This window comes from Antennarius striatus, chromosome 3 (genome assembly GCF_040054535.1).
Source record: "Antennarius striatus isolate MH-2024 chromosome 3, ASM4005453v1, whole genome shotgun sequence".
Taxonomy (NCBI): domain Eukaryota; kingdom Metazoa; phylum Chordata; class Actinopteri; order Lophiiformes; family Antennariidae; genus Antennarius; species Antennarius striatus.
In genome coordinates, this window is record NC_090778.1 from 18,661,049 (window position 1) to 18,676,930 (window position 15,882).

Below are 15,882 nucleotides of genomic sequence, written 5' to 3' on the forward strand. Positions count from 1 at the left end.
TACTGTCCAAACACAGGATGCATTACATGGCAGTTGGTTCTGCTTCCCATCGATAGCACATGCTGTTTCCGGTTATGAACTGTTTGTGAGGTTTAATGCCAAATGTGATATCTATGGTTCTTTGATTTGTTTTTTCTCGCTGTCAAGTAAATAAATTACTTTTTCAGTGAAAAAAAATTGTGTCAATTTTTTTGTGTGCATTTTCACAAATGTTGAAATTTTAGGGAAGTGGCTTGCCTGAAAAAAAAAAGGTACATAATGCTCCCCCCATTATACTGTATTTCAAAGAAATGCTCTTCATCAAAGTAATTAGTAATCAAAAACAAGGTCTTTAAGGTTTTCCTGACCTACACCAAAGCAGGCATGAACACTAGATGGCAGCTTGACCTCCCCAGTAACATCAGTTTGTAGAACAGTCACAAAATTTTCCAATAATATACTGTACAACATACTGGGTAATTAAACGGTCAAATTATACTGATTCTTTAGTATTCACTTATTATTTACCTTCGATTCTCAACTGAAATCCATCGGCATGTTCAGCTCCACACTGTAAAACATCAAACGTGACGGCAATTCTGTCTGATTTATTGAATTTTAAACGGTAACTTTCAGGCACCTCTTCAGCACAATAACCATGTGAGGGTGCCTCTGCTTCCCATGCCTGCCTGGGTCAGACACCTTTTGCATTAACTGACACACGGTGCACGTATTTCAAGATCAGATTTGTGTGCATATGATCCACTTGACAATCTAAATGTGTTTTTCAGTTGCTCCCTGACTGAGGGGGTTTTAATCTCTGGTGCTGTTTGTGTGTCAGCGTGTGCAACTGTGTCTGGATGTGTGAGATATGAGAGTAGCCAAGGGGTTTTTCTGGATTAGAAGCTCCTAAAATATTCTGGTTGAGGTTTGGCGATGAGTCACAGGACAGAAACAGCTCTACAGCGATGAGTGTCGCGTTTGGCAGAAAAGTATGGGGGGTGCTATGCTCTCAGTCATCTGTTTGTCTTCTGGTGATGCTTTTAGGAAACATGAACCACAAAGCTTTGACCCAATCCGACCTTCAGTATGAAACTGACTAGCGGAGCTAAACCTGCATCAAAGCAACTCAAAGCATTAAAACCCTTGATCTCCGATCGGAGATTGAAAGGAGGTTGATCAGATCAATATACACAAAACATGACTTTAAATTACTTAATTTAAAGATACTAGCTTAGGAGGAAGTTAAAGCAAGACAGTGCAGGTCTTTTTTCTTTTAGTCTCACCAAGAGAAAACCATCTGCTGTCATCTGAAAGGAAAATGAGGTAAAATATATAGAATTTGCCAAGAAAGCGGAAAATTAAAGTGATAGATCTTACTACAATTTCATTATTTTATTAGATTATCATTTTCAAAAATGTTTTTCCTTTTGAGATGAACCTATTAAATCAACTACTGTACTTGAGTTGTAGGAAACTAGAAGGTATTTGTTAATGTTTACATTTATCATGTCATCACACAAGATCGATGTTAATGTTGCTGGTTTCAGAGAGAGCGTACTCAGGGCTGGCATTCATAGTGAAAACTTATACAGCACCTGGCATTGTGGCTGACCACATATTCAGGTATAAACAGAGTACTAAACAAATATTTCCAAAATTGCCATACGATGCTGCAGTTTAAGGCATATGTGTCAACTTTAGGCACATGATGTGCCTCTCTACCTCCGTGGCCATGTCAGCGATGCTCCTTCTCACATCCAGTGACAACACGTTCTCATCATTTGATGGCAGCTCCAACACATCAAACTGAGAGCTCAGTAGGTCTGCTTTCATGTAATGTCCCCTTCGAGCCACTAGCCTCTGGTAAAGCAGATCATGGTCACCGTGTAGGAAGATAAAAAAGACATCAGGAACGGGAGGCCGGATATCTTGGTCAGGACTGGAGGAGGGGAGAACTTTGGAGCCATGGAGGAGGATTTGTCTGTACTGGTGCTTCAGGGCGGAGCATGTCACCAGAGCATCAGAGCCTGAAGACCTTTCACTGAAACAAGAGCAACATACATGCAGAAAATGAGCGAAACCATTAGTTGTGTAGAAATATCTGCTGTGCTTTAATGTCTAAAAAACTGAAACTTGAACTCTGGAGTGAACTCTGGTGACTAACAGCAAAAGGAAAGAAGGATAAACTGAAAAAAAAACCCCAGATGGAATAGTTGTGGAAAAAAATCTCACTCAGACATTTCTCCCTGCTTTTCATCTCAATTATTAAAACCACCTCTGACACTTTTGACATTTTTTCTACAATTTCATATCCCCATATTTACCTCACTGCTGTGCTCTAAAGCTCCCTCTCACCCAAAAACTCTACTGTCCATTTGCACAGACAAATCAGTTTGAATTTCTAAAAGATTGATTCTTACCTCACAATGATGTCATGCAGTTTGAGAAGCCAAGGTAATCTGTCCTGAGGAGACATAAGAAGTAATGATTTTATTTTTTCCACTAACATTGTTTCTGTAGAGATAGTTTTAAGCTAGTGACTACAACGGTGTCCACATAATACAAATCCAACATTCACACTTTTAGCTCTGTATTGGCCTGAGTCAGCTCCTGATGACAATACTTGCTCTGCTATTGCAGGCACACAGTTGGTTGAAACTTATTATGAAAGTCTGTAATTTGAGGTAATTCTTTGATAACTCAAACTAACATTTAATAAAATGCCAGTTCTAACCATTTTTAAAAAAGGAAATTAAATCCTGAAGCAGAAAAGGAACTGTCACTCTAGTATGCCTTTGCCTTTAAGCACAACTGATTAGGTAAAACTAATCAGCCATCAGAGGCGTAATCCATGCACCACAGATTATTGTAGGACAGATGTATTGAAATATGGTGGGGAAAAAAATAGAGAAATCTTCTCCTCTCCTGTAAAAATACTACATTAGAGCATTGAAATAAGTTTAAAAAAGAAGCTGTGATGTTGTGCTAACAATGTATCTGATATAATTTTCTGTCTATTAGACTTTTAGAACCCAATTAGGGAATCAAACTGTGGCTAGAGTGACAGACATAGCAAAGCAAGAACACCTTGCATTGTAATCAGAAATAGAGTCCAGTCCTAACTGGTTTCACCCAACTGGAGTCACTTCAATGTCTTGTGAGGAGCTGAACTCAAATGAGGAGTCACATTTTCTCTAATTCCATTTGCTTCTGCCATCCAAAACCTGACAACTCTTACTTGCAAAAAAGTCACATTTTTGCCCAACAGTGACAGTAATTCCAAATGTATATTTATGATTCACCTCATGCTTCATTCTGACACTGCCAAGGACACTTTATTTTTAAAATATGCCAAAACATTTGTCAGAACAAGTTCAAGTGTGATACTCCATGCAGTTCAAAGTATTTTTCCCAGGGAGATGTCTTCAGCTACTGCCACCTAAATGTGTGCTGCCAAATGCTGGCAGGTATTTACTCTGCTTGCAAGCATGTAAACTAAACTTCTAAATGTAAGTTGCTAAATATTTGGTGATCTCTTTTTTATCTTTATCAACACGGGCAGAGAAAAGACAACTATTAAAAAATTAGATCTTTGTAGAATATGTTGAAAAGCTCAGTTTTCCCCCTGCTGCTTTTACCGTCTGCTGGAGTGCAGCTCCTCCATTCCTCTGGCAGTAAGTCAGATGATCATTTTTATGATGACTACTGAAGGAAATGATCACTGTGTCAATGACTGACATCCAATGACAGACACCTTAATGACACACATACACCTGGGCTGACCTGATCTGTGAGCGGTTCACCACGAGCCATCTTCTCGATGTTTTCCTGTGGGTGGAAGTCATCTCCTTCATGCAGGGGCCAGCCCAGCTGATGAGTGAACACAAGTGTTAAGTATAATTATGAACAAAAACATAACGATGTTTGATTGCGTGTCTATATGAAGCCAATTACCTTTTCTGATAAAAAGGCCCCTAAAGTGCTTCTGTGTATAAAAATACAGAATACAGTGCAATAAAATAAATGATAGAAAAAGCTACAAAAAGACCAGTGATCTGATCAATTACTAAAAGTCAATACAGTACTTGTTATGTTTACACTGTGGTGTTTAAATATTTCATAAATTCTTTTACTAATCCACCAGAAAAGATGAATCAACAACTATATTTGTAATTAAGGAATAATGAAAACAAACTAAAAACAGTTTTTATGTTTTTTAAATTATTTTGTCCTGAGTCTTATTCATTTAAAGGTATTCCTTTTTGGACATTGTATTCAAGGTAATTGTGATGATTATTTTATTTCTTACGGACAGAATATTCAACACCTATAATCCAGTCACCTATAATGAGAAGGGTTAGTTGCAGTGTAACTGATAATGATATGTGTGTCATCACATTTATAGATGAAACTGGTTATACAGTACTTTCCACAGCCTGAGACTCCCATTAGGATATAGATCATCCTCTCTGTGACACAACTACCTCAAAGAAGGTCCAGTCCTGAAATTGAAATAATGATGAAAACACTTATACAGCAGACGACACACACGTCTCTTAAACTGATGTAGATATGCTCACGTCGCCTACCTGAAATGAACGGACGGGCTTCCGTAGCTGGGGGGTCACAGCCCTGAACAGGTGCAGTCTGAGCCAACTTAGCTTTATGCTAATTTATGATGCCAAATAGCATAACTTGCTATTGCTTGGCTGAGGGTATAGTAACATGAATATTTTGTTTTTACACTAAAACTCACTTTAATATAAAAAAAAAAAAACGGAGGTACGTGAGACAAATAGGATAAAAAGGCGACGTAATTCCACATTATTGATTATTTCTTCTTCGTGTTCTTTTTCTTCTTCGTCCTCCTTTCCTTTTTCCGCCTCCTCTTCTTCTTCTACATCTAATGCCCGCTGGTAATGTTATGTTTGGTAATAGATGTGTATTGCTGCCACCACCTGGCCTGGAGTGGAGAAGACATTTTGCAGAGAATACAAAAACAAAACAGATTATTTTAGGTATACGTACTAGTTTTTTCATTGTACTTTCACAGTAATTTATTGTAATTTCTTGATGTTTTTCATAAGCAGACAATAATAAGACCTGTTGATGTCTGAAGAAGATCATTTGCCGTGACAGAGCCAGATAGCACCTAAAACGACACTAGAGGGCCCCTGAAAGAAGCAGAACCTCAAGGAGAGCCTGATCCAGAGAGAATACCAGAACCGGTACCAAAGCTGGTGTCACGTTACCTTTTGATGTCTATATTGATTATATTATTGTTACTGTCGTTGGTTGGGGAAAGGGTCACATGTCCTTACAATTAAAGAAACCCAATAAAAACTATTCTCTATTTACACACTTAAACACACACAGAAAAATACACATTTCCATGTTTTTGCCAGCACTAATAAACAGTCGATCATGATAACGCGAGTGATTGTTTTCTTTTGGTTAATTATGAATTAAAGTATTAAAAGAAAGAGTATTTCACAGGGCGGATGATTTCTATATATAACACCACAAATAACTAGATAACTAGAATTTAATGGAATAATCATGAAATCAGGAAGTGAAAGAACGAATGAGAGAGAGAGAGAGAGAGAGAGAGAGAGAGAGAGAGAGAGAGAGAGAGAGAGAGAGAGAGAGAGAGAGAGAGAGAGAGAGAGAGAGAGAGAGAGAGAAACCAACCTCCCTCCTGTAGATCTATTAGTGTGTAGGCAGGAGACGGATGCGACCAAAGCTCTCCTCCCTCCCGCTCTGTTTGATCCATCCATCCATCCATCCTTACATCCACCCGGTCATCCATCTCTCCATCACCCCATTCATTTCGGAGGGCGTCACAGGTGTCGAGACGAACCGACCAAACGACGCATACATGCGTGCGTGTGTGTGCATGAGCGCTCCGTCTTTGTGCGTCTGCTCTCCCCTGCTTGCATCCGTCGGCATGAGGAGCTGAAACAGAACCGACAGGAGGATGAAAATGCTCCGGTTTCGCAGTCCAAGTATTCGCTCCTTGGACCAGGAGGTCCACTGCACAATCCGGCTGCTGGACGACTCCGAGATCTCCTGCAGCATTCAGGTAGAGGCAAGCCTCATCCACCTAACCCACTTCATGTATTGTTCTGTGTTTATTGCAAATATCACGAGGATGCAGCATTAATATAGGATGTAACATGAAATAGTCAATAGGTAATAACCTCTACCTAGTATGGGTAGTATCCTTATTTTCATCAATGACCTTTTGAACCTATTGTTCCTGTAGTCTTGGGCTGCTCTGAAATTGCTGTTGCATGTGTTGTCCCATGCTGCATGAGACAGTAATGAGAACAAAAAAGGCAGTGATTTGATCTATTTGACCCAAATGGAGCTTGTGGCAATGTTAACTATATGGTGTTTGAGTGATCATGATCATTTTATTTCTAACCAGCTAGCATCACGTGACCAATCAGAGAGCAGAAACTCATCCCCTGTATAAAGCTGAAAACATGATTTATGTATTGATTTACTCTAAACTACTTAGAGATAATTGTAGGGATCTCGACTATGGACAAAGTCACATAAACAGCACAAAAGTGCTTTATTCACTTCTTTTCCCCATTCTAATTATTTGTGATGTAACCTTCCCAGACTCTGACCTGTAGAGGACAGTCTGATAATGAGCATCGCTGGTAACACAGCCTTAGCCTCAGCGCTGTCATCTCAGACATGTCCTGGATTTGAACCTGCTGGATGGTGGGACTTTCGAATGCTCTGCATCCATGTATTTTCTCTGCGTGCTCAGCCTTCCTCTCATGGTGATTGACTGTCACTCACCATTTATAGTCATAGTCATAGTCAACTTTATTGTCAAATGTACCATATACGTACGACATACAGCACAGATGAAATTACAGTTCTTTGTCATGCCTGGGTCACCACTGTGTCACTCTCACTCACAGTCTGCCAAAACTGGCTTCAGGATAGGTGCAAATGTGTTCATGGTTAATAGAAAAATGGGGCATCTTGAGCCAACAAGGAACTGAAGGCTCATTATTTTCAGTTGTCGTTGGGGTTGAAGTTTTTCTTCCCTTGCATTAACGAATGAGTCCCCGTGTGGCTCCTGGGCCCTTCCGGCCCTTCTGGGCTGTGGCTGGTGTCGGGTCTCATGTTGACTTGAAGATTCATGCAAAATCCAAGGAATCTGCTGAATTATAACTCATAGATATAGAACACACAGTGAATACAAATGTGTGGATTGTGACAGCACGAAGACTTTGTGCTGTTAAATTCCATTTAGAATTTCGCCAAACCCTTCAAAGCAGCACCAACTTGTTGACGACCCAGGCAGCCGAACAAAGACGAATGAACGCAGCTTCCAGCAGCATCTCCTGTCATCCTGAGCCACCCTCAGTAGAAGTTGGCAGCTGCCTTGACCACTTGCCTGAAACAAAGAGACCCAAAAACACTGGCTGGCTGTCAGACGACCTGTCGCCAATCCTCTACATGAGGAGGATTTGTGATTTCCAAATCAGCGTAAAATGCACTAAGATTGGGGGGGAGAAAGGCAGTGGGAGGTTGTACCTGTTTCTTTGTTCTGTGTTTCCATGTATGCCTGTGTTCTTGTGCCTTTGAGAGTACGGAAGTGTGTTCAGCTATGTGTTCACATGTGAGAATATTAAAGTGTGCCCTTCCCAGGTACAGGGTGGTGACGTGCTTGTGTGCTTTTAGCAGTGAGTGTGTTCATTTGTGCCAGATAAGGAAATGGACATATAAATTTCTAGTTGACTGCATCTTCCAGGGCTTTCTTTAATGGCTTTGTGTTCCTGTGCTGAGCTGTTCCTTCCTACATATTTCATGACATCCTGTGCTCCTTCCATCTCGTACATTATCTACTTATTTTTTTCTCTGCATCGTCGGTTGCTGTCCCTCTTTTATAGTCTTCAATTCTTTTCAACACCATGGAGAAACTGAACAGTTTGTTTGATGTAGATCTGGAATGCCTTTATTTCTCTAACTTTCCTTGATGGAGTCTGCTCTTGACCACATATAAAGCATAAGGTCACAATTTTTGAAACAATGCAGGTTATTCTGATTAAATGTAACTTCTCCTTAAAATTATTCATCTTTTTGTCATTGCAAAATAACAAGGGGTCTGGACTAATGTCACAATGTAGACAATGTAAGTTTGCATAAAATATGTAAATAGGACAATGAGAGCAAAGTAACTGAAAGATAAAGTGCTAGATAAGAATGAGTCCTCTCATATTTTCATTTGACTGGATAATAGTCTTCTGTATAAAGTCAGCACTGGTCAAGGGATGTTCTGAACTCTTCAAATGTTACTAAGCATAGAAAGGTTTCAGGACTGTCAGACATTCAGAAGCACACGATGTAAGGTGCTGACCAGTGTCGGATCTTGCTTTATATACTTTGGTTGTCAAGTATCTCACTCAACCAGAGCTGTATTGTGGTTGTTTCCTTAAATAATTTGTTTATCAATATGTCTTGATAAATTTTCAGTAATTTGATATGATCAGAAATCTTTTCTGTAAAAATTCCATTTTAAAAATAAACTAACTTTACAAAAACAAACATTACAAGAGAAATACAAAATAATCATATAATAATAAGAATAACCATCCAACCATTCTATCATCTTATCAGAATGTGTCTTTCCCCCTAACGCCTCAAAAGGGACATCACCATTCTTCAATCTGACCATGAAACACTCGACTGTCTGGCAGTGGGCATATTGATCTGCCAAGTATATGGACGAGTAACTGATGTGGGTAAGGAGAATGGAAGCTTAGGTGAGGGAACAGGTGTGAGAGAGAATTGGGACCTGTATTGACGGCAGAGTTGAATGCTGGGTAAAACACAGAACCTCTATGGCAACATGATGATGGATTCTTCTGCTCTAGTTGGTTGTATGTTTTAGGTTCTGATTCTAGAGACAAAACAACAACCTACAGCATGTTTTTTAAATCGTTTGTTTTGGTCGACAACAGAAGTGTACACAGGCTACATGTGTGTGTCTGTGCAGATGTGTGTGTGTGTTTTGTGTGTGTCTACATCCTGAGGTGGTTCAACGAATGCTGCATGAGAGATCAAAGCCCAGCAACCTGTTCTTTTCAGCTGCTCATCTCACTCTTTTTCCCTGATCCTCCCATCTGTACAACTCCTTTTCCCCTCCATCATCTCATCTGTGCTCCCTCCTGCTCTCTCAGGCCACACGTATTCTCTTCTATTCTCCTTTGTTCACCTTTCATGACAGAGTTTTACATCTTTCTCCCCTATACCATCTTTCTCACTCCACCCGACTCCTTCTCTGTAGCAAATCATGTATAATTAAGGGAGATCGCTGTTCTTCACGAGGCCTACATCAGTCAGCTGTCACCGATGCGCTGCACCGCAAGTGTGTGTCGGTGTGCACATACATATATGTGTGTATCTGAAGGATGATGTGGTCATGGTTCACTTACATGAAAGATTTAGTACTAGCCAAAGTGTCACAATTATGGACATTAATCCATGTGTTTAGCAAGAAATAACTGAACTGGCTGAATGGCTTGAACTTTTGAAAGGTTGAAACATGACCCGCTGATTGTTCCGCTCCTTTTCTTGCGGGAGTCATCTTATCAATACATGATGAGTGTGGTCTAATTAAAGTTGCATATTGATACTGGTGTTGTTTTTCACTAGGTCTGCCTTTTACGTGAAGGAGGAGTGTGTGTCTGCGTCCAGGCGATTCGGTGCTGTCTTTTGTTTTATTTTTTTACCACTGCCATTTTTCCGTCATGTGTGTCTGCATATGTGTGTGCGTGTGTGTCATGTTTAGGCAGTGTGTTTCTACTGGCAGGCAAGCTTGAGAACCAGTTATAAATAGCATTATTTTTCTATTCTTACCCTGCTCACTAGCACCTCTTTGATTCTCCTCTGACAAAGACTAAAAAGAAATAATCCTTTTTCTTGCTTGCGACTTAAAAAAAACAAAAAAAAAACAAAACAGGAAGCAGAAAGATGAAATGGCTGGATAGAAGGAGGAATGAGGCAAGATGAAAATATGCTTTAAAAAAAAGGTTGATAAGAAGAGGTATAGGATGACACAGTTGGTTACATTACAGGAAACGTGAAGGTCATAAAAATGAGCGATGGACTAGGAGAGGAGAAGAGGAAGGTAGTGTGTCTGAGCCGAAAAATGGATTAAGACATGAATCAGATTTGAAATGAGACAGGTAGCCATTGCCGGACTTGTAAAAAGGAGTCAAAGTGAAAAAAGATGGATGGGTAAACCAGGAAAAAGGGGAAGTGTTAAAACTGGCCATTAGTTAATAGAGAAGAACCTAAAAAAAAGAAAAAAGTTCAGCCACTAATCATCAGCTACAAATTTATATTAAAGCTTGAGTGATTTGACAACAGTAGTTATGTGAATGACAATGCAAAACAGAATTTCATATGAGCAGTGCAAATTGTGATAAATGGCATCAGTTTTAGTTTCTTGAGAATACACACATTTTCTTCACACACAGTCTGTCAATCCTCTGACGTGGACTTTTTGTTGGTCTTCAATGACGTTTTTGAGAATCCTGGGGAACAGAGATAAGACTGCTGCTTCAATGAGGCCGCCATGCACTCACACTCATAACAGCAGGGTTGAGGCAACAGTCAAGTCATCATCATCATCATCATCATCTCCATCATCACACTCACGCCCCTCTGTCATCTGTGAGTTAGTGTTCAGCTATTAACATAATGAAAGTGATGAAACTCCATTATAATAAAACTGGTTCGAACCCGTATATTGATGATTTATGGCTCTATCTCTACACTTATCAGGTTGTGTGGCCGGTTGGGAATCCAGGGGCAAATGACATGCTTTATATCATGTGAGATCATTTGTGGGAGCCATTAAATCTGTGCATGTGTGCATGGGAGTGTCCGCACTGCTGCCTGTGATATAAGGTCACTGGGACAAGGACACAGTCACAGTAACAAGTGAGTGAGTATCTCCCACCTGCGCAAGATATATACATATATATATGTATATACACACACACACACACACACACACACACACACACACACACACACACACACACACACACACACACACACACACACACACACACACACATCTCATATCAAACATGGTTGGTCACAACCTAAAGTGTTGTTGGTGGAGGTACTGAAAGTGCTGCATAACACTGCTACTGTACATGCCTTAAATATGCATATGTAATATGCTGACAATGACGAGACCAGAATGCTGATGTTTATGCTAATTATCACTATCCTCAAGGTAGAGCTGGGGCTGATTGAAGCATGGTTATATTGGCAGGTGTTGATTTCGTAACCAAAGCACTGGGCAGATGAAGTACTTAACCGTATGATGGTGTTTGAGAGAAAGTCAGAGGATGAATAAGATTATTGGAGATCATCCTGAGGGAAATATGCTGGTGCCTGCCAAATCTCGTGGGTTATTCATCCAATAATTTCAGAGACATTTGACATGGGGATGATTAAAATAAGTAGGGTTTAACCTCTGGGGGAGATAAATGTTTGTACAAATTTTCATGTCATTTCAACTAACAGCTATTTTGTCTGGAGAAATGTGGGGGACTTCCCTCTAGAGCTTCTAGCTTGGCTAGAAATGTCACATGAAGTGATGACCTAAGATTAGGTACACTACTGCAAAGTCGATTGAGTATAGAAATGCTGACTCTCTGGTTACGGCTGACTGATGATAAATGAAGAAAGTCTGTCCATAAACCATGTCTGTCGCTCCAGGCAGGAGTCTGTTCATGTTGTGGGTCACTGGTTGAAGAGGTTAAACCGAAAAATCTGTTATGCAGCTCAAAAAAATCTATGTTATAGAGCTGTGTGTTCTTAAAATTGATATGTGACAATATGTCTTTTGCATATGTGAAATATGTTCTTCACTCTTCTCTTGATTTTCACTCAGGTGCAAAGTAGAGATAGTCTGGATTCACCAATAAAATGGAAATGAATAAGGACTAGGGCAGAGAGGCTTGTTGGCAGTGAGGTGAAACATCTCATAAAAGTTTCTCTCGTTTGGAATCTGTAATTTTGAATTTTTTCCATAATTTAGTTTCCCAACTGGAATTCACATTTTTGCATCATCCCTCTGTAGCGTACATTGGAAATATTTTTGAAGACATTAGTATCCCATCTTTCCTTTTCCTTTAACCAACAAATCCAAAGTTGTACCTGCTTTTCAGTTAAAGAGTGTTGAAAAGCCCACATTTCCAAGGATAACAAATACATCAGGTTAAATTTTGATGGACATGTGTTTAACATGAGTAAAACATTGAGTCTTGGGTTTGACTGGATGTGTGATGGTGTACGTGTGGAATGTCCATGAATTCTTCTTTAAATACATCAGGAGAACTATAAAGAGAGGAAATGTTGTTATCTTCAGCTTTTATACTTGCTTTTACACACCCTACAGCCACTGTATTGATCTGACTCTGCTGTATCCTGGTCAAACCTCTAGACTGATCATTTATTGGCTTGGGGGTTGGGTTTTGGTGGTGAATACATGAGCAAAAAGCCTCCCGCTCACTCCTCCTAACTGGCAAGTAAATTGGTTCGTTAGCATCTCTTAACTCCATTTCCCTGTGGAGCAGCTGCAGTGATGACAGGGATAATCCATGAATTACTGCAGCATTTCACTTAAAAGCAGCCACTAGGTTCATAAATTGATTCATGTGAGTCTAAAAGGGACATATCATTATATTTAAGGTCCCACAACTCCATGTCTCCTCTGCTGACCCCTCCCTGTGTCGCAGGCATTGAACGCTGTTTCTGATTAAAACATTTTAGCTCAGCTAATTAGGAACACCATGTCACAAAATGAATCCAGCTGATGTTGATAGGAACCAGTCATAATTGAGCTGCCATGCATATTAATTAAACAGCTAGTGCTTAAATGGACCAAGGCATCCAGGGTTCTCTTGCTTGATCTCGCGATCTCGAGTTACGATGAGAGTCTTTGCCCTGCTTCACAACACAATGGCTATGTTACTGTGACCGCATCAGCTTGTTGTTTCAGCAGTCTAATCACGTGATTTACACCAAAGAGCAGTTAGAGTTACATTTATTCCCAGATGATTGTCAAATACATTCTGAAGTATTTCTATCCTCAAAGACTCCTGTGCTTTTCTGAGTTAAAAATTTTCTGTCAACTGCATGATAAACTAACACACTTTTCAACTGTTAATATGATGTCGATGTTCAATGTGACAATGTTATGTAACATTTGAAGATTCTTGTTGTAAATTGTATATCTTTACTTTCCATTAATACTTCCACCATAGGTTTATGATTTTGACGGTATTTTGTTGGTGTCTCTTCCTGTTAGCAGGATTATTCATAAAGATATGAACTGATTTTGACTGAAGTGTTTGGAGAGGTAATTTATAGCCCACAGAACAATGTTGATCACCATCTGGTCAGCTGGTATGATATCAAGTAGCACCTTCCAGATATTTCACATTGAATACAGGGACCTGTAAGAGAATAATCAATTAATGTGAGGTGAAACTTTGCAAGCGCAATGAATCAAATGTTGTTTGTCCACACAGACCTTACAGTCCAAAGGTAGATAAAATTTGTATTTGTCATAAAATTCTATCTGTGGGAATGTGAAAGGGGGAGGTTGTAGTGATGGACCTGCAGAAGACGATCAGCCCAATGCTGAGCTCCCATCGGCTGTTTTCTGTGGAAAACTCTTTGTTAGCTCATTGTTTAGCTGCCTGACTGATTCTTTAGGCTTTTGGTTCACTCACTGCTTTCAGCAAGTTGTGTTGTTTTCAGCATAAAAACAACAACAACAACAACAACATTGCACAGTCCATACTCAGCACCAAACTAGTGGACAGCAAACAGAAAAACAACGAGCTGCTGAAAACATTTGGTGCACATGAGATGAAACATTCAGGTGTTATGGTGACGGAACTGCAGACAACACTCATGCGAGACAAAGATGGAATTAACAAAAAAAACCCCAAATGTCACAGAAATCTAAAACAAATCCAAGGCCTAATCCAAAATAAATTCAAAAACATTTGAATAAACAGAACCCACATGGGAAAAACAAGAGACTTTGTACAATACAGGTAACTAAACTGATGACAAGTGAACAAACATGAGTCACAGGTACTAAATACACATTATGAGGAGACTTGAACACACTTCACTGCTAAACTGAATTTGTACTACAGTAAGGTCCTGTCTAAAATGTGTGTCTGTGTTTAACAAGGGAGAGCAAAAAGCACTTTGCTGTCATTAGGTGAGATCATGTGGAGACGGGATGATCAGGTTAATTTTTAATGCCCAGCCTTTGGATATATGAAATATGTATTCAGCCCTTGTTGGACATGACATAGATTCTTTCTATTTCTCTCCCTCACTTATCTTAGTCAGTCTTGCTTTTATCTACTCTCTTTTTATTTTCGTCTTTTCCTACTGAAGGCTACACAGTGTTTCTGCCTCTCGGTATGTTTGGCTGTAGTTCACTCTGTCTGGTCGGGATACTCTCACTCCCGTTTACTTGGCATTGTTTGGAGTCTCTCCTGCTTATGAGTGTCTGCCCTGAAAACGCAGACAGGATGTGTTGTCTGATGATCCTCTGACAGCTGGCTGACAATGTGGCTTTATTTTATTCTGTTCCGTCTATTTTTCTACTCCCTCGGTCTGTTTGTATGTCTGCTCTTCAGATTTAATGACGTAGCGTGACAATTATCGGAAGTCTCCCAAATCCTACAGGCACACAACACAAATGCTGACTTTTTCCCTCAGTCACACTCAAACACAAAACAGCAACATAAAAACGTTTTGCTGACCTTGTACTTTTTGCTGCTAACTGCTACAAGCTTCTGCGTAAAACTCGGGGTAGGGCCTTAAACAAATCAAATGCCATTGACATGTTGTCACACCCTGTCCTGTCCACCCAGGTACTGTTACTACGTCTGCTGTCGACTCAACTGTCCCTCAGTTGGGGAGCAAGTGGTGAGGCGCACTACAGACACATTGGCCCTTCAATCCAGTTGAGGGTGTCAATTGGTCTTGTGTTTTTTTGAATGCATCCAAGGTGACTGAATTGTGACATCAATTAATTACTAAATAAACATTACTTACTAATATGTACGAATTACTGAACAGAAAAAGTTAATAGTGACTTGCTAAGTTTTGCTCCTCATCCCAGGTCCTCAGAGGTGTAATAGTCTGATGCCCTGTGATATTGTTTTCATGTGTATAAATAGAAAGTAAGTATATAGAACAGATCTGCAATTACAGACCCTCATCATCAGCTATCGTAACATTAGCTTCAGTGACCAGTGAGTCTCAAAGGCTAAAACTAGCCATGTCCTTAGAAGCCACAGAATGATGCAACTTTGCTGGGTGCTGTTAGTTCTACTGTGGAAGAGCCTGTCTGCCTCTTCATACATTTAGATACTGCTCCATGTTAGCAGACACATCTGGCAGCAGTGGGTCTGCTGATCACAGGCCTGAATGAAATCTGCACTTCTATTAAAACAGCAAACAAATACATTTATATTACTATAATGCAACAGGAACTAAGCCATGCTCTTTGTGTCTGGTAGCCAGTAAAAGTAACAAACAGCTGAACAAATGGAGGTTAATTCATTATTAATATGATAATGTGTGCTGTATAGTATGTTCATGTAGCCTATATATGAACTCCCACTGTGTATCGTGTACAACATGCTTTATATTTACTTCTTGTGTTTTATTGCATTAACCTCTGATGGGGGAGTCTTTAAAAAACTGTGTTCTTGATGTATTTACTGAAATGATGATTGATATGCGTACAACATAAAGCTGATCCGTTGGTGCTTTCCTGTGACACAATGACATCATCATCTTTCTTCTCTG

General features: G+C 39.7%; 2 protein-coding genes across 11 annotated transcripts in view; one reads left to right on the forward strand and one right to left on the reverse strand.

The window, feature by feature from the left end:
- Positions 1-421: 421 nt before the first annotated feature.
- On the reverse strand, positions 422-4,868 carry LOC137592968 (probable gluconokinase). Of its 10 annotated transcripts, none has more exons than XM_068311484.1 (7): positions 4,572-4,868; positions 4,409-4,484; positions 3,937-3,967; positions 3,766-3,852; positions 2,403-2,441; positions 1,705-2,023; positions 422-1,289 (listed from the first exon to the last, which is right to left on the reverse strand). In XM_068311484.1, exons 4-7 carry the CDS (start codon positions 3,834-3,836, stop codon positions 1,209-1,211), a joined length of 510 nt encoding a protein of 169 aa, XP_068167585.1. In that variant the 5' UTR covers positions 3,837-3,852; positions 3,937-3,967; positions 4,409-4,484; positions 4,572-4,868; the 3' UTR covers positions 422-1,208. The 10 variants fall into 10 exon arrangements, with proteins under 10 accessions (XP_068167585.1, XP_068167588.1, XP_068167583.1 ...); XM_068311487.1 differs by having other exon boundaries at positions 4,380-4,484; XM_068311479.1 differs by having other exon boundaries at positions 1,199-1,289; positions 2,403-2,446.
- Positions 4,869-5,781: 913 nt separating this feature from the next.
- Positions 5,782-15,882, forward strand: part of frmd3 (FERM domain containing 3) — a 36,999-nt gene continuing 26,898 nt past the window's right edge. The window contains exon 1 of the mRNA XM_068311187.1: positions 5,782-6,064. Coding sequence (XP_068167288.1) covers positions 5,960-6,064 — 105 coding nt within the window. The 5' untranslated portion in view covers positions 5,782-5,959. The remainder of the gene's footprint in view (positions 6,065-15,882) is intronic.

What these genes read in the sequence shown, in the direction of transcription:
- LOC137592968 (XM_068311479.1), bottom strand. Translation starts at nt 4,446, where the DNA reads ATGATCTATATCCTAATGGGAGTCTCAGGCTGTGGAAA. An exon ending in GGAGTCTCAGGCTGTGGAAA is followed by an intron (nt 3,968 to 4,408) that starts GTACTGTATAAC and finishes TTTTATACACAG; the next exon opens with AAGCACTTTAGGGGCCTTTT. An exon ending in TCGCTGACATGGCCACGGAG is followed by an intron (nt 1,290 to 1,704) that starts GTAGAGAGGCAC and finishes TTTTCCTTTCAG; the next exon opens with ATGACAGCAGATGGTTTTCT.